At 39.4% G+C, this 27,597-nt stretch overlaps 2 protein-coding genes across 3 annotated transcripts in view; one reads left to right on the forward strand and one right to left on the reverse strand.

Moving 5' to 3' along the window:
* Positions 1-3,542, reverse strand: part of wdr25 (WD repeat domain 25) — a 53,401-nt gene extending 49,859 nt beyond the window's left edge. The window contains exons 1-2 of one of the 2 annotated variants that reach the window (XM_061895944.1): positions 3,442-3,542; positions 2,063-2,965 (exon numbers count right to left, since the gene is read on the reverse strand). In XM_061895944.1, coding sequence (XP_061751928.1) covers positions 2,063-2,662 — 600 coding nt within the window. In that variant the 5' untranslated portion in view covers positions 2,663-2,965; positions 3,442-3,542. Of the gene's footprint in view, positions 1-2,062; positions 2,966-3,355 lie in introns of both variants that reach the window. The other variant, XM_061895943.1, reaches the window with a different exon arrangement.
* Positions 3,543-3,654: 112 nt separating this feature from the next.
* On the forward strand, positions 3,655-17,181 carry LOC133549985 (tryptophan--tRNA ligase, cytoplasmic). Its single transcript, XM_061895942.1, is given in 12 exon segments — positions 3,655-3,819; positions 4,055-4,176; positions 5,367-5,565; positions 6,717-6,825; positions 6,974-7,093; positions 7,178-7,202; positions 7,204-7,361; positions 7,451-7,551; positions 11,334-11,446; positions 11,531-11,704; positions 13,564-13,704; positions 16,478-17,181. Coding segments are annotated over 11 exon segments (1,413 nt in total). The 5' UTR covers positions 3,655-3,819; positions 4,055-4,062; the 3' UTR covers positions 16,637-17,181.
* Positions 17,182-27,597: the final 10,416 nt, after the last annotated feature.

Genomic DNA, 27,597 nt, shown 5'->3' on the forward strand with positions numbered 1-27,597 from the left:
TTTAATGTATCATAAGATTTCCTGTTAAAATAAAACCAATAAAGCTTTTTCTTTGGTGTGCTTTATTTGAAAAAGGATCGAAAAGAGATAGGCGCCAGCGCCCCCCGCGACCCCGAAAGGGAATAAGCGGTAGAAAATGGATGGATGGGAAGTATCAAATTACATTTTGGTACCGGTACCGAAACAGCACTACTGTGTTCTAAGAGATCACAGCTTGTAGTTAATACCTCTTCTTTTCATGTTAGCATTTAAGATAACGAGCTGGCCAGAGTCCCTCCGTGATTTTATCAAAGTGCAGTTATTAATCACAGTTATTTCCAAAAAAAAAAAAAAAAAAACAGTAATACTAACCATCGGGAGTTCTACTTTGGTTATCATGATTACCGTTTATTGTTACATCCCTATTGACATGTTTAGGGCCGTTAACCATAAAGCAGCCCTTTCTCTTAACTCCATGGTCAACGTCAGCTTTACAGATGCCATGTCGCAGTGCTGTGAATTGTAGTACAGAATGTCTACCAAGACAATGCTAAATTTAACGTTGTGTTCACATTGATTATTTATTGAAGTACTAAAAGGAAAAATTATATTTTCTAAGATAAATAATATTGTAGTAATACTAAATGTTTTCTTTTCACATGAGTGAAAATATTGGTATTATATTATATATTAAAATACATAATAATACAGCTTTCTTTCATCATTCTGGGTCAATATTAAACATTCAGCACTGTTTGCTGTATTTTCTCTACAAAACTCCAAAGCCACAGAGGCTTTACAGATGCCATGTGAAGCTGCATTGTGTTGTGTGTTGTGGTAAAGGACATCAACTGCGAAAAAAATCAATTTTTTTTTGTATGAGAGTGTGAATATTGTCTGTCTGTCTGTGCTGGCCCTGTGATGAGATGTCCACTTGTCCAGGGTGTACCCCTCCTCCACCCCCCTGCTACCGCGAAAAAGGGCCAAGCGGTAGAAAATGGATGGATGGATGTACGTTGTGTTCTTTTTTTAGTTTGAGACCATAAAACTGAGTTTAAGTGCATGATTGACAGTCCTGAAGGGCCTATTTATGATTAATACGTTACCTTTAATACTTAATTTTGCATAACCATAAAACAAGTCACTCTGTCCCCAATTACTATCTTACACTGTGGAAATATTTATGTGGATTTTATAGTTAAAAATAAAAGTTGTATTGTTTTTCCATTTTACAGTAATGAATTGTGAAAACAACGATCCTTGATTTTACGATTTAAAAAAACTGGCAAGTCAGTCGCAAGAATTTTAAAGTAAAAATAACGGCGGTAGAGTTTTTCAATATACATTAATTCACTATAAAAACAACCACCGTAGATTTTATAGTAAAAAAAAAAAAAATCTTAAAAACCTGGCTGTGCAATTGCCAGAATTTTACTGTAAAAAAGTGGGAACGTTTTTCAATTTACAGTAATTCACTGTAAACATTTTAGAGTAAAATTCCGGAGATTAAGCTGCAAGGTTGTTTCTCCCCATATCTGTTTGATTCTTTTTCTTGCAATAAATGGAGAAACTGTCACAAATCTTATTTTTACGGTAAAATTCTGGTGACTGAGTTGTCATCTTTACAGTATGATCCATTATCGTTGTTTCTACCGTGCAGTTCTGTAAACAGAAACATGGCACCACTTTTATTTTTTACGGAAAAACTCTGACAGCTGTGCTGCCAGTTTTTATTTTCGTAAAATATACGTTTGTTTTTACATGTGCATTACTGTCAATATAAAAACGGTATGACTGTTAAGTTTTACGATAAAAAAAAACACCGGCCTCTAAGTTTCCAGAATGTCACCGTAAAAACAAAATTAGCGCCGTGTAAACAAATAATTTCCTGTATAAAGAAAACCTGCCAACTCAGAACATAAAATCTACAGTAGATTTTACAATGCGTTGCTCAAAATGGAAAAAGTGTACCACTTTTATTTTTCATGATTGTATTTAATGCCCACTGACCTTTTCCTGATTATCTTGTAAATCCTACATTGTTTATTTGTGTACAGACTACTGTATTAGTATTACTACCCACCTTGAATGTCTTGTCCATGGAGGCAGACAGCAGTAGATGACTCATCTGAGGAACTGGACACCATTGCACTGTGTTGACAGGACCCTGGTGACCTTCAAGGCTGAGAAGAAGCCTTCTTGGTATCCCAGCAGCAGACTTTTGGGAAAGATGCAGCTTCACCTTCGCAGACACTTCAGAGAGAATTTGGACATCTTTGCTGGGGACCCCTTCTGTCAAATTATCTTCTTTCCCTGCAGAGTTGACAAGCCTTTGCCTCTTGGGGACGTAGGGTCTGACACCAGATGGGACTGTGGCAGGTCTTTTGGAATTGGCAGAAAAATCTTGCGTCGTGCAAGGAAGAGTTCTCGGTCCAAAGAAAGTCTTCTGCCGGGTTGAAGGTGAACAATTTGTCTTAGGTAAAATGGAATTGTCTTTTTCAAACATGTGCTGGTGATAATCCAACATTGTTCTCTCTGAGTTGGGAAACACCTCTAATACAGGGCATTCTCTCGTTTGTTGATTTTCTTGTCTGCAATATTTTTCCTGGACAAAACCTGATCCCTTTTGGTTGTTGGATTCATCCTCAGACTCAGAGTCCTCATAGGCCACTAATGTGGACATCTTCACTAATCAGTGATGTGGGTGCCTCACATTACGAAGGTCCTGCATGGGTTCGATCCTGAGCTCGGGATCTTTCTTTGTGGAGTTTGCATGTTCTCTCCGTGAGTGCGTGGGTTCCCTCCAGATACTCCAGCTTCCTCACACCTTCAAAGACACGCACTTGGGGATAGGTGGATTGGCAATGAATGTGTGAATGTTGTCTGTTTTTCTGTGTTGGATCTGCGATGAGTTGCGACTTGTCCAGGGTCTACCGCGCCTTCCGCCCGAATGCAGCTAAGATAGGCTCCAGAACCCCCCGCAACCCTGAAAGGGACAAGTGGTATAAAATGGATGGATGGATGGATGGATGGATGGATGGGTGCGTTCAAAAAGTTGCAAGGCTGACATCTAGTGGATATCGACAAGAGAAAAACTAGCCAGCAAAAAAAACTATCATAGCTTTCAATATACAACACATAATTGGCTGAGCATGTCCTTATATGCACACGCTGAGCAAAAAATTTGAATATTCTAGTCAAAGACGTGAAAATGGCAGTAGCCTTCAGGTTAGCTAGTACGAGCTGCCCTATTTCCAGGCAACAACTGTTTTAATAGGTTTGTTAAATCAACAAACGTAAATGTTTTACTCGTTAAACGTAATACAGTTCGCACAAGAACGCAACATTAGATAGGTGTTCGCTATAGCCAGCTTACCTGCAGTCTTACCCGACATAGATATTTTAATTCCAATCTCGAACCAAGGTCCAAATGGTCAAAAATCGAGAGAGTAGACAAATTACCTTTAAAGAAACATATATTGTTGATATTTCACAATAAACGCCGTTTCCTGGTCTGTCGACGCCGATGGAGGATATACTTTTATTTTGAAGGCATCCGGTTGTTGTACCTCAGTTTAAACATATCCCTATTACTCGTGCGACCTTAAATTCTGTTTATGCCCGGCAAAAAAAAAAAAAAAAATACCAACATTTCCCAGTTTTGTGTATTTAAACTTTAAATGCTCCAGAAGTTATTTTCAAAAGAGATACCGATTGCTAAAGAGTTAGCAGCGGAACTCTACTGCCAGTCACGTTTCCCGGGAAAGTTTACATCCGAACACCAGCACGCTCTAATGCTGATGCAAGTTTAGTGACTGCCCAGCCAGCTGTGTTCACACGGTATGTATACAAGTGGCTATTTTCATAATAATAAATGTTAACGTAGTAACGATATTCTATTTTTAACAACAATGTGTTAGGTAATCATAGTGACACTTGACTACATAATAGCTTGCTTAAGGAGGGATATGACAGCTGTGTAATGATCTCATTGCTTGGGGAGTTTCCTTCTTGTCAATTGGTTGCATCACTAATGTTTGACAAAACTTGTTAAATGTCCATTTCTTAAACACAGTGTGAAGGATGACGGATTGCCAAGGAGACGTAGAAGCAGAAAACAGTCCCATGGAGCTCTACAAAAAACTGGCAGAACTGGGAGATAAAGTGAGGACTCTAAAAACTGCAAAAGCTGAGCAAGTAAGTGCCCATGTACACATATAATACACAAGTGTATTTGATTTGTTTTCTAACTTAATTGTTAACATCGTGTGGTGATTTAAACAACACAAGTACAAGATCAAATCGAACCGTTCTAACGTTAAAGGCCTACCGAAATGAGATTTTCTTATTTAAACGGGGATAGCAGGTTCATTCTATTTGTCATACTTGATCATTTCGCGATATTGCGCCTTTCCTTTACCGGAAGTAGCAGACGATGTGCGTGTGACGTCACGGGTTGTAGGGCTCCTCACATCCTCACATTGTTTATAATCATAGCCACCAGCAGCAAGTGCAATTCGGACCGAAAAAGCGACGAGTTCCCCATTAATTTGAGCAAGGATGAGGAAAGTTAGAGTGAAGCACTTAAAAAAAAAATAAAAAAAAAAAGGCGACGGTTCCAGGCGACGGCAGTGTGAGCGATTCAAATGTTATTAGACACATTTACTAGGATAATTCTGGAAAATCCCTTATCTGCTTAATGTGTTAATGGTGATTTAGTGAGATTATAAAGTCATACCTGAAAGTCGGAGGGCTGCGGTGAACGCCAGTGGAGAAACCAAGATCACAGCTGCCTTTTATACAGCTACAGGAGGAGGTCGCATAATCCACTCAAGTCTCCGGTAAGAGCCGACTTAATATCACAATTTTCCCATCCAGAAACTTGCTGGTTGACGTAGAGAAACATGTTCGCTTGACCGCTCTGTGTTAAAGCTTCACAACAAACAAAGAATCACCAGCTGTGTTTCGGTGCTAAAGGCAGCTGCAATCCACCGCTTTCCACCAACAGCATTCTTCCATTCTTCCATTCTTCTTTATAGTCTCCATTATTAATTGAACAAATTGCAAAAGATTCAGCAACACAGATGTCCAAAATACCGTGTAATTTTGCGATGAAAAGACGACTTTTAGCCGTAAGTGGTTCTGGGCTAAAATGTCCCCTCCAACTAATAGCGTCACAAACACGCGTCATCATTCCTCAACGTTTTCAACAGGAAACTCCGCGGGAAATTAAAAATGTTTAATTTAGTAAACTAAACCAGCCGTTTTGGCATGTGTTGCAATGTTAAGATTTCATCATTGATGTATTAACTATCAGACTGCGTGGTCGGTAGTAATGGGTTTCAGTAGGCCTTTAACGCTAACTTATATATTTTGTGTTTCTTTAGGCTGAAGTTGATGCTGCGGTCCGGTTGCTGCTAAAGTTGAAAATGGACTACAAACAGAAGACTGGTCAGGACTACAAAGCTGGCTGTCCGCCCTCAGAGAACGGCCCTGTAGCAGATGATGGGAATGAAGAAGATGACGTTAACCCATGGACTGTCACCACCAGCAACGCTAAGGGTGTCGATTATGATAAACTCATCGGTAAGAGAAAAAGTCTGCTTCTTTGTTTGTTGAAAAATAAACCATTGTGTATACAAATGTGTATGTTACCTTGGAACATATAATACCAATACATTGAAATAACGATATCGTTAGGTAAAAGTATGTAAGTTTACAAAAAACTAAGAAGAACTTGAGATAAAGCTGTATTTTTACAATAGAGAATTAGGCTAATTAAGTCTACGCCAGCGCCCCCCGCGACCCCGAAAGGGAATAAGCGGTAGAAAATGGATGGATGGAAGTCTAATAGTTTGACAAGTGAATAATTTGTAATATTACGAAAAGGCGCAATTTTACTAGAATTAAATGATAATATTAATCATTAAGTCTTTACATCTTTTTTTTTTGTAACTCTACGGCTTTTATCTTGTGGTATTACCAGATATTGGTAGTAACAGAACATTTTCAGTTTTTTATCTTAAGTTTATTGATGTAACATTGCAACCTTTAACTTCTAATATCTAAACATTTTTTAAGAAAAAACTACTTCATTCTCATAACATTAGTACTTATTTCATTTTGAAAAATATGACTCATCTTTATATTCTGAATTTTATCTTGGAAAATGATAACTTTACTCCCATAACATTATAAAAAAAACCACCTAATTTAATAGCATTGCAACTTTTCACTCACAATATCAATATTCAAGATAGTTTGCTGATATTTTGTTCTTGTAATATTTTTGACTGATTAACATTCTAACATTTTTTTCCTGGAAAAAGACAACTTTGCTGTTTTAACATGTTTTTTTTTAATTGTTGTAACACTGTAGCTTTCTCCTTGTAATTTTTTCCGACTTTCATCTTGTTACATTACAGCTTTTTTCACCTAACAAACATTTTTCCTCAAAAGTATGGCTATAGTCTCATAGTATCACAACTTGTGTCTCATAATGATAGCTGAAAGAAAATCATAGAAAAATACAGCTTAATTTTCTGTCCTCTTAATATTACTACAGGGCTGGAACAGTTAAAAAGCTTTTGATTTATTTTCTGTTGCTTTGATTAAATGTTTAATGAATTTCTAAACAAACAAAACAATTACAATGTTGTCTTTCTTGTGTGAGTCTTATACTCCTTTGTGGTAGTAGCAGCATCTTCTCTCATTCCCACCGTGCATTCTCTCCTTAGTGAGGTTCGGCAGTAGCAAAGTTGACCAGCAACTTGTGGACCGAATAGAGAAAGTGTCAGGACAGAAACCTCACCACTTCATTCGTCGGGGAATCTTCTTCTCACACAGGTTTGCCTTTCCCCGCCCCTCCTGTGACTTTATCAATTTTACTGGAATATGTTGTGATTCAACTCCGGTGGTCATAGCTCACAGGGTTGTGACACATCACTGATGAATCAAATCACATTGGTATTGTGTTTTTTTACTGTGCTTGCAGAGACATGCATACAGTTCTGGATGCCTATGAAAAGAAGAAGTCCTTCTTCCTATACACTGGCAGAGGCCCATCATCGCAGGCCATGCATGTTGGTCACCTCATCCCTTTCATGTTCACCAAGTGCGTTGAGAACATGAGACAATACGTGTGGAGAGTTTCAGGTTCTGTACTTTGGTAGATAAGATCACACTTCCCCTGTTGCAGATGGCTGCAGGATGTGTTTGACGTCCCCTTTGGTGGTCCAGCTGACCGATGACGAGAAGTACCTGTGGAAGGATCTGACACTGGAACAGTGCCATCAGTTTGCTGTAGAAAACGCCAAAGACATCATCGCATGTGGGTTCGACATCAACAAGACCTTCATCTTCTCTGATCTCGAATATATGGGGTAACAACACCTTGACTTGCCTTGGCATGTCCAGTTTAGGTTATGTAAATCAGCCTCACGTCATGTTGTTGTGTTTCTTGTACTTATAGTGCATCACCTGAATTCTATAGGAACGTGGTTAAGGTCCAAAAGCATGTGACATTCAACCAAGTCAAAGGTATCTTTGGCTTTACAGACAGCGACTGCATTGGTAAGGACAAAAACACTACTTTTCTAAATAACTTACAAACTCAAACCTACAGGGATTTTAATTTACATTTAAAACATTTCCTTTTGTTCTGAGTAATATGTATTAGATATGCTTTGGTGTAAATATTTATGAACCATTTTTTGAGTCTGTCTCAAAAACTGTTCTTTGGTGGTGGTGTTACCAGTTTGCGATTGAAACTGTGTCAGGTTCAAACACAGATGACATCTATTAAACAGACAAGACGCAAGGAATCATGCAGAGACAAAGTTACATTTTGCTCAATAAGGAGAGACTTATTGGGCTGTACACTTAGTTACAGTTCCAACTTATGCTCTAAGGTACAGTCCCACGTGCTCCTCTATTTATTTGGGAGGTCGCTGGTTACATCACTGTGGCTGCTTCTGAAGGAAGGGGGGTAATTTCAGCAGCCCCAGTTTGACACAATATATGATTATTCAGAAATGCAAATGTGCTGACACTCATGATATGGCTCTGTCTCTGCTCTGTCTGTGTCACGGTACTGATGTTTGCCTTTGGCAGTCAGCAGCCTGGGTCTGGACACAAACACTGATACGAGACGACTCGCAATCTTGGATTGCGAGTTGTCCCTTTGCACAGATAGAAAAGTACAACTTCAGCCCAATTAATAATAATTACAGCAACGGCCTTTAAGCATAAGAGTTGGTTGGTAATTTATACATAATTATTCAAACAAACTGTCCACACCCCACCTGCCCTTTTCAAAAGCATCGGAATGTATCTTTAAAATGTAGACTGTTAAGTATAAATCGAGAAGACAATCATTCCCAGCGTTTCCCCTAGCTTGACAAGACATTGTCTGGAACCTTGAATTACGAACGCCTCTAATTGCGACCTTTTCGGTTTATAAACATTTACATTTCGCCAAATATGCCTCTGTGTGCGAACCATGTCCCAGCGTATGAACGCATCATGTATTCATTAATTTTGCATGACGCTTAAAGCCATCAAAGAGTGCCATTTTGATGACATCCCTTGCTGTACAAATGGGCACATCCTGTACACACAGTCTCAGCCATTTGGACAGCGAGCTGCACTTCTGATGCCAAGCATTTATCCAATGACTGACTCGTTTAATTGCAATGGAACAGCCCACTCTATGCTCCCCTATTGAAGTCAATGGATGCTCAGTTTCAACATTGTTTAATACACTGTTACTTAAATCAATTAGAAGAAGATTATATCAAAATAATTAGGGGTGTGATTTTTGGAAAAAAAAAAAAAATATATATATATATATATATATATATATATATATATATATATATATATATATATATTACGTGATCAGCGCTTGCCAATTAATGTCTTTCAAAGCCGATCACTTTGTTAATTTTTTTTAGGTCACTTGACTGACAGGCGGTTACCAGCTTGGTCAATATAATCACCTACATTGTGGCAAATTAACTCCATTTCTGAGTGTCTTGAGTATCATTATGTGTGAGTGGGATTGACAGAAACATGTTTCACACAGTAAGAGCAAACCAGGAGCAGACATGCTAATCGCTAAGCTATCTTGAAACCAACACAAGAAATGGTGTTTCAGGAGGTATAGATTTTATTTTCATCCATACAAATGTAGGAAATAATTCCCTGGATTTGGGATGTCTGAGGGCAAAACCCAAACGATTTAAATGAGAAGTAAATTGTAGTTGTGGTCGTTTGGGTTTGTTGTGGGTTTAGATCAGGAAATGCCGTGAGTGTGTGACGACCTTTTGAGGCACTTGTGATTAAGGGTTGTATAAATAAAATTTGTAAATAAAAAGTCTTAACAATGTGAGAAAAAAACCATAGTTTGTAAATCTAAGAAGAAAGTCGAAATTTATAGTATTGTATCTAATATTACTTAACACCAATTATACAACTATTGTGTGTTGTATTCAGGCTTTTAAGTGCTCGTTCCTCACTGACAACTAGCACGCTTATCACTAGCTGGCAACTAACTTTCTTCCTTTTTTTTTTTTCTCCAACTCGTATGACGTTTTTCTCCCATCACACGACCATGGGTGCGTCAGGGCCCGAGCACCCACATGGGATTGATGGCAAATTTTCTCTCACCACCAAGCAAAAACCGCGCATGCTCAGAAAAGTAGCGTCAAATTTACCGCCCGTCCGAGCACCCACTAGCAGAAATGTAGATCGGGGCCTATGCACACGACTTTAAAGAAACTCACACTGTAAACACAAACAAGAATGCTGGAAAATATACAGTGGGGCTAAAAAATATTTAGTCAGCCACCAATTGTGCAAGTTCTCCCACTTAAAATGATGACAGAGGTCTGTAATTTTCATCATAGGTTTACTTCAACTGTGAGAGACAGAATGTGAGGGAAAAAAATCAGGAATTGTAGGAATTTTTAAGAATTTATTTGTAAATTATGGTGGAAAATAAGTATTTGGTCAACCATTCAAAGCTCTTACTGATGGAAGGAGGTTATGGCTCAAAATCTCACGATACATCGCCCCATACATTCTTTCCTTAACACGGATAAGTCGTCCTGTCCCTTTAGCAGAAAAACAGCCCCAAAGCATGATGTTTCCACCCCCATGCTTCACAGTAGGTATGGTGTTCTTGGGATGCAACTCAGTATTCTTCTTCCTCCAAACACGACGAGTTGAGTTTATACCAAAACGGATACATGGATGATACAGCAGAGGATTTGGAGAATGTCATGTGGTCAGATGAAACCAAAATATAACTTAGCTCTCACCATCAGTGAGAGCTTTGAATGGTTGACCAAATACTTATTTTCCACCATAATTTTCAAATAAATTGTTTAAAATTTCCAACAATGTAATTTCCTGGATTTTTTTTTTCACATTCTGTCTCTTAGTTGAAGTGTACCTCTGATGAAAATTACAGACCTCTGTCATCATTTTAAGTGGGAGAACTTGCACAATCAGTGGCTGACTAAATACTTTTTTGCCCCACTGTATATATTGGTACCATGAATTGATTAACGTGGACCCCGACTTAAATAAGTTGAAAAACTTATTCAGGTGTTACCATTTAGTGGTCAATTGTACGGAATATGTACTGAACTGTGCAATCTACTTATAAAAGTATCAATCAATCAATCAATTACACATGCATACCAGTCAGCTCTGCCATGTGCGATTGAGGGTTATGGTAAATTGGCAGTGTTCAGTGCAATTACAGCTTTTGCCAAAGGGTAGCATTTGAAACTGCGAGTTCCGCTTAGAAAAGGATGCAAACAGCAAACAGGGAGAGTTAAGTCATCAAATTCATAGAATAAACTAATTGTGTAACTTGTTATGATTTTTTTTTCTTGTAGTATTTCGACTTATCTTGTAACGTTACACATTTTAACATGAATAATGACTTCCTATTAGGAGTTGTCTTTTTAAAAAAAATCTTGTAATATTTTGATGATTTTATCAAGTAACATTTTAACCTTTTTTCCTCTCTAATCTACAGCTTTTTCGCCCCATAACAATCTCACACACAACTTGAATCTTGTTTTGTATGTAATATTCTGACTTTTAGTGCCTGCAAAAGCATATGAGGCAGCTATACTCAAAACAGAGAAAAAACTCAAAGGGACTGTTATAAAAATGACTCACAAATGTATGTTTGTTCTATTACTACATCATACTGTTTAACAACACCCTAAACACTGAACTAAAACTTGGAAGTAAAAACCCTCCAGTTATCCACTAAATAAACTATTGAGCTGATCTGTGTTAAATAAATATACTTAAGTTATTTGCTGTCTATACAGGAAAGATAAGTTTTCCAGCCATCCAGGCAGCTCCATCCTTCAGTAACTCCTTTCCACATGTTTTCGGGGACAAAAAGGACATCCAGTGTCTCATCCCCTGTGCTATAGACCAGGTGAATGGCCAACATATAACATTGCCACACCGTAATGGTATCATTTGTTACACAGTGTCTTGCAACTCACCCCTGCCTTCTTAGGACCCGTACTTCAGAATGACCCGGGACGTCGCTCCGAGGATTGGCTATCCCAAACCTGCCCTGTTGCACTCCACCTTCTTCCCAGCCCTGCAGGGGGCGCAGACCAAGATGAGCGCCAGCGATGCCAATTCCTCCATCTTTCTAACAGACACAGCCAAGCAGATCAAAAACAAGGTCAGCAAAGAATTAATTTGTTATGCAGTAGTTGTTTGTTAGGATAAGATAAAATGGTATATGAGGTTCCTCGGTGCACAGTTGCTGTTAACAGTTGTTTGTACTTTGGCCACCCCTGCTTGTGTTCATCAGGGCTTTGCATGCCAGTTGAGGAAAAAATAGAAGTTTTGTTGATGGTTGAAGGTGCTGTTTGCAACTTCCTCACATTGACATTTTTCAAAGCAAACAATATAACAAGAACACCACCTGCTAGGTTGTGTTACATTAGTGGTTTAACAGAACACATTTGTTTGACAAAAGTCTATATTTTTCTCAATTCTAAAACGTATGTAATAAAAACATAACCAGCCCGAATAAAAGGATTGGTGTTCACGGCAGTCACTCACTCAGTCTCGTCAACAGGGAGCGCGTGCACACACTAAACAGTCCAAGAGAAGCAACAAACAATTTGCAGTCTTGTTATGATATAATATATATACTGAACAAAACAATAAACACAACACTTTCATTTTTGCTTCCTTTTGAGTTGAACTCTAAGATTTATAACCTTTACTATATACACAAACTACCTAAATTATTTTCACAAATCTTTTTAAATCTGTGTTAGTGAGCACTTCTTCTTTTCCAAGATAATCCATCCCACATCACAGGTGTGGCATATCAAGATGCTGATTAAACAGCACAATTATTGCACTGGTGTGCCTTAGGCTAGCCACAAAAAAAGGTCACTCTGAAATTTGCAGTTTGTCTTTGTTGAGGGTCTGGTGGGGTCTGAAGAGCAGTCAGTATCTGGTGTGACCAGCATTTGCCTCACGCAGTGCCACACATGTCCTTCGCATAGAGTTGATCAGGTTGTTGATTGTGGCCCGCAGGTACAATCATTACACACACTGGCCCAAATACAAAGGGCAACACTGTTCACTGAGTAAGTTACCGTGGTAACTGAATCAAAGTTCTCTTCCTGAAACTGACTTTCCCTCTTTTAGGTGTTGACACACTGACAGTTTTCACCAAACGCACTTTCTGTATAGACTCTAACTTTCTGAAACAAATTGTTAGACCTCTGAAGTTCCTGAGCAGTACAATGCCAATGACATGTAAATACTGCTCAAATGAACTGAAATAGTTTCTTGTACAGGGTTCGCAAATAGAAAAGTGTGTATGTGAATTACCATGAATTGATTTACGTGGACCCCGACTTAAACAAGTTGAAAAATTTATTCGGGTGTTACCATTTAGTGGTCAATTGTACAGAATATGTACTGAACTGTGCAATCTACTAATAAAAGTCTCAATCAACCAATCAATACATTGAAGGAAATTTCTCCATAAGAACCGTCAACAAAAATCATGAGTTCTAGCCTCGACAGAAGTCCATATTTCCGGAAATGTTTGTAAAATTGAGCACAATATAGAGTGCTATACAGTACTCTATATAAAACAAACATAACAAAGGGGTGATCAAATAAGTTTCTATTTAAAACAAAGCCAAAGAAGTTCTGCCGACACATACTGTCACTAGCCTTGTGGTGCGCTTAGTTTGAAATCACAAAACTAATTTCACTTGTCCATTATCCATTTGTCCATTGATACGGAATCATATTGAGCTAGCAAAACTACTATGTTGTAAAAAGGCTAAAAAGCTCAAAAACTTGAGCTGAGCTGAGAAACCATAAGCTCAGAAGATCGGTCAGACATTTTTTGTACACGAAAGCATATTTTTTTCAGCCTGTGGTTTGTAATTTGAAAAGTTAGTTTGCAAAATGAGAAGTTCGTAAATCGAGGTTCCACTGTTCTTTACTTCCAGCAGTTTTCAGTCATGCCAACTGTGGATAACTTTTGATCTCAATTGCCTACAGATCAACAAATATGCGTTCTCGGGGGGTAAAGACACAGTGGAGGAACACCGTCAATATGGCGGCAATGTAGACGTGGACGTCTCCTTCATGTACTTGAGCTTCTTTTTGGAAGATGACGAACAACTGGAGAAGATCAGACAGGTGAGAATGCTCAGGACATTGACTGGCACCACAATGTGAAGAAATCAAACACCTCTTTCACAGAGATCGTTCTAAATTGGTATATTTTACACAATTTTAACTTTTTTTTTGTATAAGGGGTCTAACGTGTAATGAACCCTTCTCACTTATAATTGCAATATAGTGTATGCAGTTAACCACTTCATGGCAACATTGGCACACCTTTCCTCATCTGCAACCAAACGACTGATCAAGCTTTGATTGATGAGCTTTTTTACACCAAAAGGAAGTTTGTCCTGTTTCATTTCCGCATGTACAGTGCCCTCTGAAATTTTTGGAACAGTGGGGCCAATTCCTTTTGTTTTTTGCTCAGTCTGAAAACATTTTGGTGTGTTATCAAACAATGAATCTGAGACCAGGGAGCAACATTTCCATTTGTACTGTAAAGACAGAGTTTCCCAGTTCCTACTCGGAAGTTTCAACGAGAAGGCCCCCCGAGGTCGGATTTCCTACTTGGAAAGTTGGAGAGTCTTCACCACTCTCGAGTAGTCTTTTAAAGATGGCTTCTCTGAGTGGTAACAATAATAGAAGCTTCTGTAATATCTGTTATTAGCACTTCTGACTGATTTTTGTTGCACTAAATCAGCCATGTACGTATGTATGGTCAGTCTATCCTAGCCCAATCGCTGCTAGCACCGGACATGTCCTCTTTTGCTAGCATGCTAGCAGCGACCGGGCTACGATAGACTGACCATACCTCCTCTTTTCACCGGACATGTCCTCTTTTGCGGAACTGTCAATCATCAATCAATAAATGTTTACTTATATAGCCCTAAATCACTAGTGTCTCAAAGGGCTGCACAAACCACCATGACATCCTCGGTAGGCCCACATAAGGGCAAGGAAAACTCACTCCCAGTGGGACGTCGGTGACAATGATGACTATGAGAACCTTGGAGAGGAGGAAAGCAATGGATGTCGAGCGGGTCTAACATGATACTGTGAAAGTTCAATCCATAATGGATCCAACACAGTCGCAAGACTCCAGTCCAAAGCGGATCCAACACAGCAGCAAGAGTCCCGTTCACAGCGGAGCCAGCAGGAAAACATCCCAAGCGGAGGCGGATCAGCAGCGCAGAGATGTCCCCAGCCGATACACAGGCGAGCAGTACATGGCCACCGGATCGGACCGGACCCCCTCCACAAGGGAGAGTGGGACATAGGAGAAAAAGAAAAGAAACGGCAGATCAACTAGTCGAAAAAGGGAGTCTATTTAAAGGCTAGAGTATACAAATTAGTTTTAAGGTGAGACTTAAATGCTTCTACTGAGGTGGCATCTCGAACTTTTACCGGGAGGGCATTCCAGAGTACTGGAGCCCGAAATGAAAACGCTCTATAGCCCACAGACTTTTTTTGGGCTTTGGGAATCACTAATAAGCCGGAGTCCTTTGAACGCAGATTTCTTGCCGGGACATATGGTACAATACAATCGGCAAGATAGGATGGAGCTAGACCGTGTAGTATTTTATACGTAAGTAGTAAAACCTTAAAGTCACATCTTAAGTGCACAGGAAGCCAGTGCAGGTGAGCCAGTACAGGCGTAATGTGATCAAACTTTCTTGTTCTTGTCAAAAGTCTAGCAGCCGCATTTTGTACCAACTGTAATCTTTTAATGCTAGACATGGGGAGACCCGAAAATAATACGTTACAGTAATCGTCAGGACAGAGTTTCTTAAATGCCTCAAATGTCCGGCATTTTGATTATTGTTTACGCTACCTAATATATCCGTGTGGAAACTCGTTCAATACACCTCCGCACCGAACCGAAAACCTGTACCGAAACGGTTCAATACAAATACCTGTACCGTTACACCCCTAATATATATATATATATATATACATACATACGTGTGTATATATACATACATATAAAACATTTAGCTGTTTGGCCACAATACCCAGCAATATGTTTGGAGGAGAAAAGGTGAAGCTTTTAATCAAATCTTTTAACCCATAATAAATTCATAAAATAACCAAACTTCCTGAATGTTTTTTGTGCTCCACTCACTCTATCACAAAAAATAAGGGTTGTAGAAATTATTGTAAATCAAGACAGCCATGACATTTTTATTTTTTTTTTAATTTATGTAAACTTTTAATCGTGACTCGTGTATATATACTGTATATATCATGATGTTTTTTTCGATCATTTCAACTTAAAACGGCAATACTAAGCAGTGGGGGTTTCACTGCGGTTATCAATATTATAATTTATCGTTGGGTTTTACTGGAATGATTCTTATCAATTTAAAACTGGAATGCAGTTTGGAATCTGGTCTTTCAACAGCAGTTGGAAAGGGAGTGTCTCTGCATCATCATCACCAGATTTAAAAAGAAAACTGAGCTTTGAGTTATAGATGACAAATCATATTGTTTTTAGTATTACTGTAGTGATATCAACATTTCACTTGTGTGAAGTTAAAAACTTAACTTAAAAACCCCAAAAAATTGTAGCACAAAGAATTGGGATAAGGTGGGTGGCTAATTTCACACAGGTCAACATTTCAACTTTTTCCTCCGTATAAATAATTTATTTTGTTTTTGCCTCACGTTAGACACTTCTATATAAACAAGAACAGCACCATGGAAAAAGGGAACTCCGTGTGAATGAACCTAAAAACTGTTGCTGCTTTTGGACTTCTCATACATTGTGTTAAAAATTCCTTGCTACTTGCTCATCACATTCCTTCATGTCCACTCTTGTCTTTTTTTTTTTTTTTTCCTTTTTTCTCAGGACTACACAAGCGGCGCTCTTCTCACTGGAGAACTGAAGAAGATTTTGATTGACACCCTGCAGCCGCTCATTGTCGGACATCAGGAGCGACGCAAGCAAATCACGGACGAGACTGTCAAGCGGTTCATGACACCCAGGCCTCTGAATTTTAAACTCTAGCTTAGTTAATATAAAAACAAGAACTGTCGTAATTCATGTTATTACTGGAAGAAGGAACAAAATCATCTTTGCCGGTAAAAGAAAGAAGTTTACATCATATACAGGGAGGAGGAGGACATGTGCCTCTGTGTCATATTAAACATTGCGATGATGTTGTCATGCATCTCCACATTTGTCATATTTAAAAGTGTGAAAAATGAAGAGATGTTTTTATGTTATTATAAAATCCTTATACTATTTAAGGGACCTTCATCTATTATCTTCCTCAAGGGAGCTAAAACCATGTCATCAACAAGCATGTTGCATATTAATGTGTCTTTTTTTTAGGGACTTGAATGCTTGCAGAACATTTAGGGATCTTTTAACACTGTAAACGATTACAATTTAAAAAAAAGATGCCTGAATTCCACCTGGCAAGATCTTACTGTGCTCTGTCTGTTATGGATTTATGGGTCATGTAAGTTAATGTTACGAACATTGCTTTGGATACCTTCTGATCACATGACTAATAAAATATTTTGAAATCTTGTCCCCCAACAATGAAAGTGTTGTGGAACATTAACACCATCATAAGTATGAATTAGGGGTGTGGGAAAAAATTGATTCGGATTAGAATCACGATTCTCACGTTGAGCGATTCAGAATCGATTCTCATTTTTTTTAAATCGATGTATTTTTTATTTAAAAAAAAATTCTTTTTTTAATCAATCCAACAAAACAATACACAGCAATACCATAACAATGCAATCCAATTCCAAAACCAAACCTGACCCAGCAACACTCAGAACTGCAATAAACAGAGCAATTGAGAGAAGACACAAACACGACACAGAACAAACCAAAAGTAGTGAAACAAAAATGATTATCAACAACAGTATCAATTTTAGTTATAATTTCAGCATAGCAGTGATTAAAAATCCCTCATTGACATTATCATTAGACATTTATAAAAAAAAAAACAATAGTGTCACAGTTGCTTACACTTGCATCGCATCTCATAAGCTTGACAACACACTGTGTCCAATATTTTCACAAAGATAAAATAAGTCATATTTTTGATTCGATTAATAGTTCAAACAAATTTACATTTTTGCGATCAGTTGATAAAACATTGTCCTTTACAATTATAAAAGCTTTTTAATAAAATCTACTACTCAGCTTGCATGTCAGCAGACTGGTGTAGATTCTGCTGAAATCCTATGTAGTGAATGAATAGATAATCCTTTTAAATCGGAAATACGGTATGTATATATATATATATATATATATATACACACACATATATATCCATGTTCTACCGCTTAAATTTAGTGTGTCATATTTAGCTTTTCACCAAGTCAATTATGTACAAAGTTTTACCAACTTAGAAAAAATCACAAAACTTGTAAAAAATTGTTTGGAAACTGTCAATCTCAATGTTTTTAAAGTTACATCTAAGTACCCGTTTTTGCAGTGTAGGCTGGCCTATTGATATGTTTCCTGTTAATGTTGTTTACCCGTTATGGATTGTTTGTTAATTATATCCACTTTAGCCGCCAGACGGCAGTAGAGTGTTGAATATCTTAAAATGTGTTTTGTGAACATTCCAAATTTGACCACAGCGTCAGTTGCTATAAAGAGTGGCGCTTTCCATCATTTTCAGCAGACTTCATTGCAAAATGATTAACCCCCGTCTTATGTGAGATCCACATATGAATCCCTTCCCTACTGCATTATTTGGTATATAACTTATAATAAAACGTTTTCAACAAAGGTTACAGGTTAAAATAGCAATCCTCTAGGCTGCCGACGTATGACCTATACTCGTTGTGTTGTCCTAAAGAAATGTCTTTTTAAAAAAAAAAATGTTTTAATGTATTTACAAAAATCACAGAATGTTAATCAATCCGATGGATAAAAAAAATCTTGACTCCAAATTAATCTCAGCTTTACAATACTTAGGATCGAAATTTACAAAGCAATTGCAAAGACATACATATACAATACCAGAATGAAATGAAAAAAAGGAAAACCAAAAAAATAAAAGCAGTGGTATTAATAACAATTACATAACTGATAGTAGTTGTTTATTTTTTTCATCATAAAAATGTTCCTAACCAAAATTATATTTATTTAATGTTTTTAATTGACTAGAAAATTTGGAATTGGTATAAATAAAAATTGCGGTTTGGATGTGAATCTTTTTTGAGCATCCATACTAAATACTATATGTTTATATATATATATATATATATATATATATATATATATATATATATTAAAGTTAAAGTACCCAGTGATTGTCACACACACACGAGGTGTGGCGAAGTTATTCTCTGCATTTGACCCATCACCCTTGATCACCCCCTGGGAGGTGAGGGGAGCAGTGAGCAGCAGCAGTGGCCGCGCCCGGGAATCATTTCTGGTGATTTAACCCCCAATTACAACCTTTGATGCTGAGTGCCAAGCAGGGATGTAATGAGTCCCATTTTTATATTCTTTGGTATGACTCAGCTGGGGTTTGAACTCCCAACTAACTGATCTCAGGCCGGACACTCTAACCACTAAGCCTCTGATATATATATATATATATATATATATATATATATATATATATATATATATATATACATATATATATACAGTATATGTATACATATACTGTGTGTATATATATATATATATATATACGTTAAAAACGCCAAAAATTTCAAAAATGGCACACATTTTTTTAACGGGTGATTAACACAAACGCTTCCTTTTTGCTTCAAAATAAAAGCGATACACTATACATCCCGTTTAACTATGTTTAAGGTTTGTCCTTAATGTACGATCTTTAAATTATCCTCCACACCTAACAAAATAAAGTAACATAATGTATTGTAGCGTTCAGAAGAAAACAATCAAAGTCTGACGCTCTTTTTAGCTTCTATGGCCAATTTTATGCTGACGTCAGGCCCAACTCCAGCAAGTATTTCCTCCATGGCCACACGTCTGCCACCAAAAAATTATCAGCCCGAAGGTTGGGTCTTGGGTGCAGTCGGGTGTTCCAACAGGACAATGACCCAAACACACGTCAAAAGTGGTAAAGGAATGGCTAAATCAGGCTAGAATTAAAGATTTTAGAATGTCCTTCCCAAAGTCCTGATTTAAACGTGTGGAAAATGCTGAAGAAACAAGTCCATGTCAGAAAACCAACAAGTGAAGTTGTTCCTCAAGGATGAACAGTGGATGTGTGGCCCACAATTTCTGCTACTATCAGAGGAGCAGTGGCCTACAAACCCAGACTGTTCAGAAGAACAATCGGAACAAGATGATCCTGAGGTCACAATGAGCACAGCCGAAGTAGAAGTTGACTTGGTGTCTCAATTTACAGACCGTACTTCATCTTGGAACTGTCTGAAAAGAGTGATGGGTTGGGTCTTAAGATTCCAAATTAGACTCTTGAGTCTCTGGCAGAAGAGGAAGGAGGTCAAGGCGCTGCTGTCGCACTCAAAGACATGTGAGAATGCGCAGAAGGATGTTCTGAGCAAGGAGCTGCAGAGTGTCAAGGACTTTTTCCATGTTTCCCTCACTGTGGAGGAGTTGAAAGAGGCAAAGTTGGAGATGATTGGATCTTGCCAAAATAGATGTTTCCGAGACGAGTTTTCAGCCTCTTAAAGAATCAGACTGTGAAACAAACAAGGCACATATGCAAACTTTACCCAGTACTTGATACCCGCATCTTGAGAGTCGATGGGAGGCTCAGCAGGGCAGCAATGCCTGAAGAACCAAAGCATCCGGTCATATTGACCAAAGACCTACACATTTCTGACCTCATTCTAAGACACGTACACACCGATGTTGGCCACGGTGGAAGAACTCACATGTTGGCAAGGCTTTGCCAGAAGTACTGGATGATTGGAGCCAGTGTAGCTATACGAAGAATCTTGGCCAAGTGTGTTGCCAGCCAACCATACTTGCCAACCCTCCCGGATTTTCAGGGAGACTCCCGAAATTCAACACCTCTCCCGAAAACCTCCCGGGACAAATTTTCTCCCGAAAATCTCACGAAATTCAGCTGGATGGAGCTGGAGGCCACGACCCCTCCAGCTCCATGCGGACCTGACTCAGCAATGTTGTGACCCTCTTAAACAGGAAAATACTGCCATCTACTGTACATAAAATAAAACAGAATGTACTTTATTGATCCTTGGGGGAAATTCAGCACAACAGTTCGCTCACGATAAACAATGATGATGATAATAAATAATATAATATATATAATATATTATATATAGAATAAATAATATATGAATAATATAAATATATTCTACATATATTCTACATTTAAGTGCAGTCAAGGAACATATGCATTAGGGAGTCTGTTCTGAATCCCACAGTAAAGAGACGTAACTTCATCACCTCGCCTGGTTATTGACTGCAACCCAAAATAGTACACCGTCGACGAGCAAAATGACATGATACACTTGCAAGTTCCAAAACGAATGGAAACAAGAATTTCAGTTTATTCAGGAGAGTTTGAAGGGCTTCGGGGTAGGTTGCCTGTAAATTTTGTAGAACAGACTTCTCCATTTAACACGGTGGCCGAACGGATATACTCAGTCATGAACGGTCAGCAAAGCACAAAGCGTCCACAGCGCAGCATCATCGTTCACAACCCAGTATTATGGGCCACCTGAGTAGGTGGCCTAGTGGTAAAACAAGAATGGGAAAGAATTCCACTTTCAAAGCTTCAACAATTAGTTTCCTCAGTTCCCAAACGTTTATTGAGTGTTGTTAAAAGAGAAGGTGATGTAACAGTGTTGAACATGTCCTTTCCCAACTACTTTGGCACGTGTTGCAGCCATTAAATTCCAAGTTAATTATTATTTGCAAAAAAAAATAAAGTTTATGAGTTTGAACATCAAATATCTTGTCTTTGTAGTGCATTCAATTGAATATGGGTGAGAAAGGATTGGCAAATTATTGTATTCACTTTATATTTACATCTAACACAATTCCCCAACACATATGGAAACAGGGTTTGTATATATATATATTTTGTGTCCTGGGCATGACGTTAAAGTACATCCGGCAGTGGAGGCTCCTGTATGGGGTCTTGGGGCACTCGGAGGTTAACCCCTTACTGTTACCCCAGGTGGCCCTTGGCAAAGGCCTAGTACCTGACTACCCCCTAGCCAGGGATACGGTGAAGACCTCAACGGCGGAGCAGGCGGAAGACGGTAGATTTAAGAACTACCACAACGGGAAAAGGGTCCCCAGTCATCTTGGACTCCCTGCCAATGGACCCTGACCCGATTCTGTCAAGGATCATGTGGTGACCGTCCGTCCACCAGTCATATATACCGTATTTCCTTGAATTGCCGCAGGACATATAGTATGCGCCTGCCTTGAAATACTGCCGGGTCAAACTCACTTCCCAAAATAATTAGCGCATGCTTAGTATTACCGCCTGGTCAAACTTGTGATGTCACGAGTGACACTTCCCCTGTCATCATTTTCAAAATGGAGGAGGCTGATTTCAATACCAGTTATTTGAAATCGCATAAAGGGAAGAAGATGAAGAGCTATTCAGTAGGATTTAAGGTCCAAGCTTACATCACACTCAATTTTTTACTGCATACCTTTGGTAAGTGCCCGAGTGAGAAGAGGTTTTAAATTAATTAGCACCCCGGCGGCAATTCAAGGAAATATACATATATATATCCATCTTCTACCGCTTATTCCCTTTTGGGGTCACGGGGGGCACTGGCGCCTATCTCAGCTACAATCGGGCGGAAGGCGGGGTACACCCTGGACAAGTCGACACCTCTTCGCAGAGCCAACACAGATAGACAGAAAACATTCACACTCACATTCACACACTAGGGCCAATTTAGTTTTGCCAATCAACCTATCCCCAGGTGCATGTGTTTGGAAGTGGGAGGAAGCCGGAGTACCCGGAGGGAACCCACGCATTCATGGGGAGAACATGCAAACTCCACACAGAGAGATCCCAAGCCTGGGATTGAACACAGGATTGCAGGACCTTCGTGTTCTGAGGCAGATGCACCAACTCCTCTGCGCCACCGTGAAGCCGCTATATATATATATATATATATATATATATATATATATATATATATATATATATATATATAATCTATACTTGAGTTAAAAGTCAAATTTATGAACTGCCGACCCACTTATATAGTGAGCTTTAAAACATACCCACTTAATAACATTAATGGATTCGATTTATAGCACGCTTTTTCTATTATTAGATACTCAAAGAGAAGTGGGAACCCATCATTCATTCACACCTGGTGGTGGTAAGCTACAAATGTAGCCACAGCTGCCCTGGGATCAACTAACGGAAACGTGGCTGCCAGTTTGCGCCTACGGCCCCTCCGACCACCACCTATCATTCATTCATTAGTCATTCGTTCACCAGTGTGAGCGGCACCGGGGGCAAGGGTGAAGTGTCCTGACCAAGGACACAACGGCAGCGACTTGGATGTCAATAGGCGGGGAGCGAACCTGCAACCCTCAGGTTTCTGGCACGGCCGCTCTACCCACTACGCCAGTGGTTCTCAACCTTTTTTCAGTGATGTACCCCCTGTGAACATTTTTTTAATTCAAGTACCCCCTAATCAGAGCAAAGCATTTTTGGTTGAAAAAAAGAGTAAAAGAAGTAAAATACAGCACTATGTCATCAGTTTCTGATTTATTAAATTGTATAACAGTGCAAAAAATTGCTCATTTGTAGTGGTCTTTCATGAACTATTTGGAAAAAATAATATAAAAATAACTAAAAACTTGTTGAAAAATAAACAAGTGATTGAATTATAAATAAAGATTTCCACACATAGAAGTAATCATCAACTTAAAGTGCCCTCTTTGGGGATTGTAAGAGAGATCCATCTGGATTCATGAACTTAATTCTAAACATTTCTTCACAAAAAATAAATCTTTAACATCAATATTTATGGAACATGTCCTCAAAAAATCTAGCTGTCAACACTGAATATTGCATTGTTGTATTTCTTTTCACAGTTTATTAACTCACATTCATATTTTGTTGAAGTATTATTCAGTAAATATATTTAGAAAGGATTTTTGAATTGTTGCTATTTTTAGAATATATTTGAAAAATCTCACGTACCCCTTGGCATACCTTCAAGTACCCCCAGGGGTATGCGTACCCCCATTTGGGAACCACTGCACTACGCCATGCCGCCCCTTTCCACATAAAGAAAAAACAAATATACACTCACACTTAATAATGCAGTACACTGGGTGTACTTAATAAAGTGTCCGTCTAATGCAACGAAAGCATGTTCCACATCTCAACGATGTGTACTTAAAGGCCTACTGAAACCCACTACTACCCACCACGCAGTCTGATAGTTTATATATCAATGATGAAATATTAACATTGCAAGACCTGTCAATACAGCCTTTTTAGTTTACTAAATTACAATTTTAAATTTCCCGCGGAGTTTCGTCTTGGAAACGTTGTGTAATGATGACGTGTACGCAAGACGTCACATGTTTTTAGGAAGTATGAGCGCTACGCACACACACTGCTAAAAGTCGTCTGCTTTAACGGCATAATTACACAGTATTTTGGAGATCTGTGTTGCTGAATCTTTTGCAATTTGTTTAATTAATATTGGAGAAGTCACAGTAGAAAGATGGAGTTGGGAAGCTTTAGCCTTTAGCCACACAAACACACGGTGATTCCTTGTTTAAAATTCCCAGAGGTGAAAATTTCAAGCGAACATGAATCCGGACCAAATGTCAACCAGCAGGTTTCGGTGAGAAAATTGTGGTTAAAAAGTCGCTTCTTACCGGAGAAAAACTGAGCTTGGGCCGTCCATGAAGCTGCCGTCGACTTCCCTGAGACATTGGCGTCAAGACACCCGTGGAGACACCCTTCCGACTATCAGGTAATATTAAACTCACTAAATGTTTTATATTTGAAACTATGAAGACACTACGATTCTGTTCATAACTTTTATGGACAGAATTTCTAGGCGCAGCCAAGGCGTTGAGGGGTTCCGGTTTGGTGGCCACGGGATCAGGTCTTTGCTTTTTGCAGATGATGTAGTCCTGATGGCTTCATCTGGCCGGGATCTTCAGCTCTCACTGGATCGGTTCGCAGCCGAGTGTGAAGCGACCAGAATGAGAATCAGCACCTCCAAGTCCGAGTCCATGGTTCTCGCCCGGAAAAGGGTGGAGTGCCATCTCCGGGTTGGGGAGGAGACCCTGCCCCAAGTGGAGGAGTTCAAGTACCTAGGAGTCTTGTTCACGAGTGGGGGAAGAGTGGATCGTGAGATCGACAGGCGGATCGGTGCGGCGTCTTCAGTAATGCGGACGTTGTATCGATCCGTTGTGAAGAAAGAGCTGAGCCAGAAGGCAAAGCTCTCAATTTACCGGTCGATCTACGTTCCCATCCTCACCTATGGTCATGAGCTTTGGGTCATGACCGAAAGGACAAGATCACGGGTACAAGCGGCCGAAATGAGTTTCCTCCGCCGGGTGGCGGGGCTCTCCCTTAGAGATAGGGTGAGAAGCTCTGCCATCCGGGAGGAGCTCAACGTAAAGCCGCTGCTCCTCCACATCGAGAGGAGCCAGATGAGGTGGTTCGGGCATCTGGTCAGGATGCCACCCGAACGCCTCCCTAGGGAGGTGTTTAGGGCACGTCCAGCTGGTAGGAGGCCACGGGGAAGACCCAGGACACGTTGGGAAGACTATGTCTCCCAGCTGGCCTGGGAACGCCTCGGGATCCCCCGGGAAGAGCTAGACGAAGTGGCTGGAGAGAGGGAAGTCTGGGCTTCCCTGCTTAGGCTGCTACCCCCGCGACCCGACCTCGGATAAGCGGAAGATGATGGATGGACTACGAAGACACTACGGTCTGACTTGCAGACTTAAAAGGAAACCTATGATGACTTTTTTGTCTTTTCTGGCCCAAGTAAAAGTTGTTCCAATGTTGAATACTGGTGTTCATTTTAAAGCGTCACATCTTACGGTTCGTGCATTTTGGCGTGAGCTTGCATACAGTTTTGAATTCTTCTTTTTGCAACTGGCATCCGTTAAAATGTCAATTTATGAAAAATGCAATAAATTTAGTACAAAGTATTATTTTCATACAGTCTTAGTATGTGCACAGTAACACCAACTTGGAACATGCAATGACATAAATGCTGGTAAAAAGGAGCTTTTTTATTAAATGCGGCTCTGAATCGATCAGCGAGTGTGCAATAGTACCTTATGTAGTGACCAGGTGAATCTATGTATGGTAATGTTTATTTCTGACACGTGTTCAATTCAGTTTCAGTTTATTTCGAACATGCATACAAGTGGTAGAGTGGCCGTGCCAGTAACTTGAGAGTTACTGGCATCCTAGTCACTGCCGTTGTGTCCTTGGGCAAGACACTTTACCCACCTGCTCCCAGTGCCACCCACACTGGTTTAAATGTAACTTAGATATTGGGTTTCACTATGTAAAGCGCTTTGAGTCACTAGAGAAAAGCGCTATATAAATATAATTCACTTCACTAAAAAACTAGCAACACAAAAGAAAGATAAGGGATTTCCCAGAATTATCCTAGTAAATGTGTTTAAAAACATCGGAACAAATACATCACACAATTCCAGTTGTTTCATTACAGCAGGTCCTAAAAGGAGTAGGAAGAAGTAGAGCCCCTTTTTAAACCATAGCAATTTTATCCAATTTCCTTGTTCTCTGTAACAGAACAGTGAACAAATAAATAACATACCATAATAAGCAAACAAATACTAAATACATAAATAATCTTTGTGTCAATAAAAAAAAGGGTTCAAGTTGTTCATAATTTTTGTTCTGTGTACTTTTAAACACTTGTAGTTTGAACAGTCTCTTAAACTTCTTGTTCTGTGTACTTTTTGAACACTTTTAGTTTGAACAGTCTTTAAACTGAATCATATTGGTGCTTTGATTTCTTTGGTTAATCCATTCCATGATTTAATTCCACTTTCATCTGTATGCTAAAGGTTTTAAGTGTTTTACCAACATACACATGTTTTAAATTAGATTTTCCTCTAAGGTTATAGTTCTCCTCTTTTGAGAATAATTGTGGGGCGGCATAGCTCGGTTGGTAGAGTGGCCGTGCCAGTAACTTGAGGGTTACTGCCATCCTAGTCACTGCCGTTGTGTCCTTGGGCAAGACACTTTATCCACCTGCTCCCAGTGCCACCCACACTGGTTTAAATGTAACTTAGATATTGGGTTTCACTATGTAAAGCGCTTTGAGTCACTAGGGAAAAGCGCTATATAAATATAATTCACTTCACTTCACTAAAAAACTAGCAACACAAAAGAAAGATAAGGGATTTCCCAGAATTATGCTAGTAAATGTGTTTAAAAACATCGGAATCCGTCCCAATGCAATCGCGTTGTTTTTTTTTAACTCGTTTTTTTTCTAGTCCATCCATCCATCCATCCATCCATCTTCTTCCGCTTATCCGAGGTCGGGTCGCGGGGGCAACAGCCTAAGCAGGGAAACCCAGACTTCCCTTTCCCCAGCCACTTCGTCTAGCTCTTCCCGGGGGATCCCGAGGCGTTCCCAGGCCAGCCGGGAGACATAGTCTTCCCAACGTGTCCTGGGTCTTCCCCGCGGCCTCCTACCGGTTGGACGTGTCCTAAACACCTCCCTAGGGAGGCGTTCGGGTGGCATCCTGACCAGATGCCCAAACCACCTCATCTGGCTCCTCTCGATGTGGAGGAGCAGCGGCTTTACTTTGAGTTCCTCCCGGATAGCAGAGCTTCTCACCCTATCTCTAAGGGAGAGCCCCGCCACACGGCAGAGGAAACTCATTTCGGCCGCTTGTACCCGTGATCTTATCCTTTCGGTCATGACCCAAAGCTCATGACCATAGGTGAGGATGGGAACGTAGATCGACTGGTAAATTGAGAGCTTTGCCTTCCGGCTCAGCTCCTTCTTCACCACAACGGA

Source organism: Nerophis ophidion, linkage group LG03, assembly GCF_033978795.1.
Source record: "Nerophis ophidion isolate RoL-2023_Sa linkage group LG03, RoL_Noph_v1.0, whole genome shotgun sequence".
NCBI lineage: Eukaryota > Metazoa > Chordata > Actinopteri > Syngnathiformes > Syngnathidae > Nerophis > Nerophis ophidion.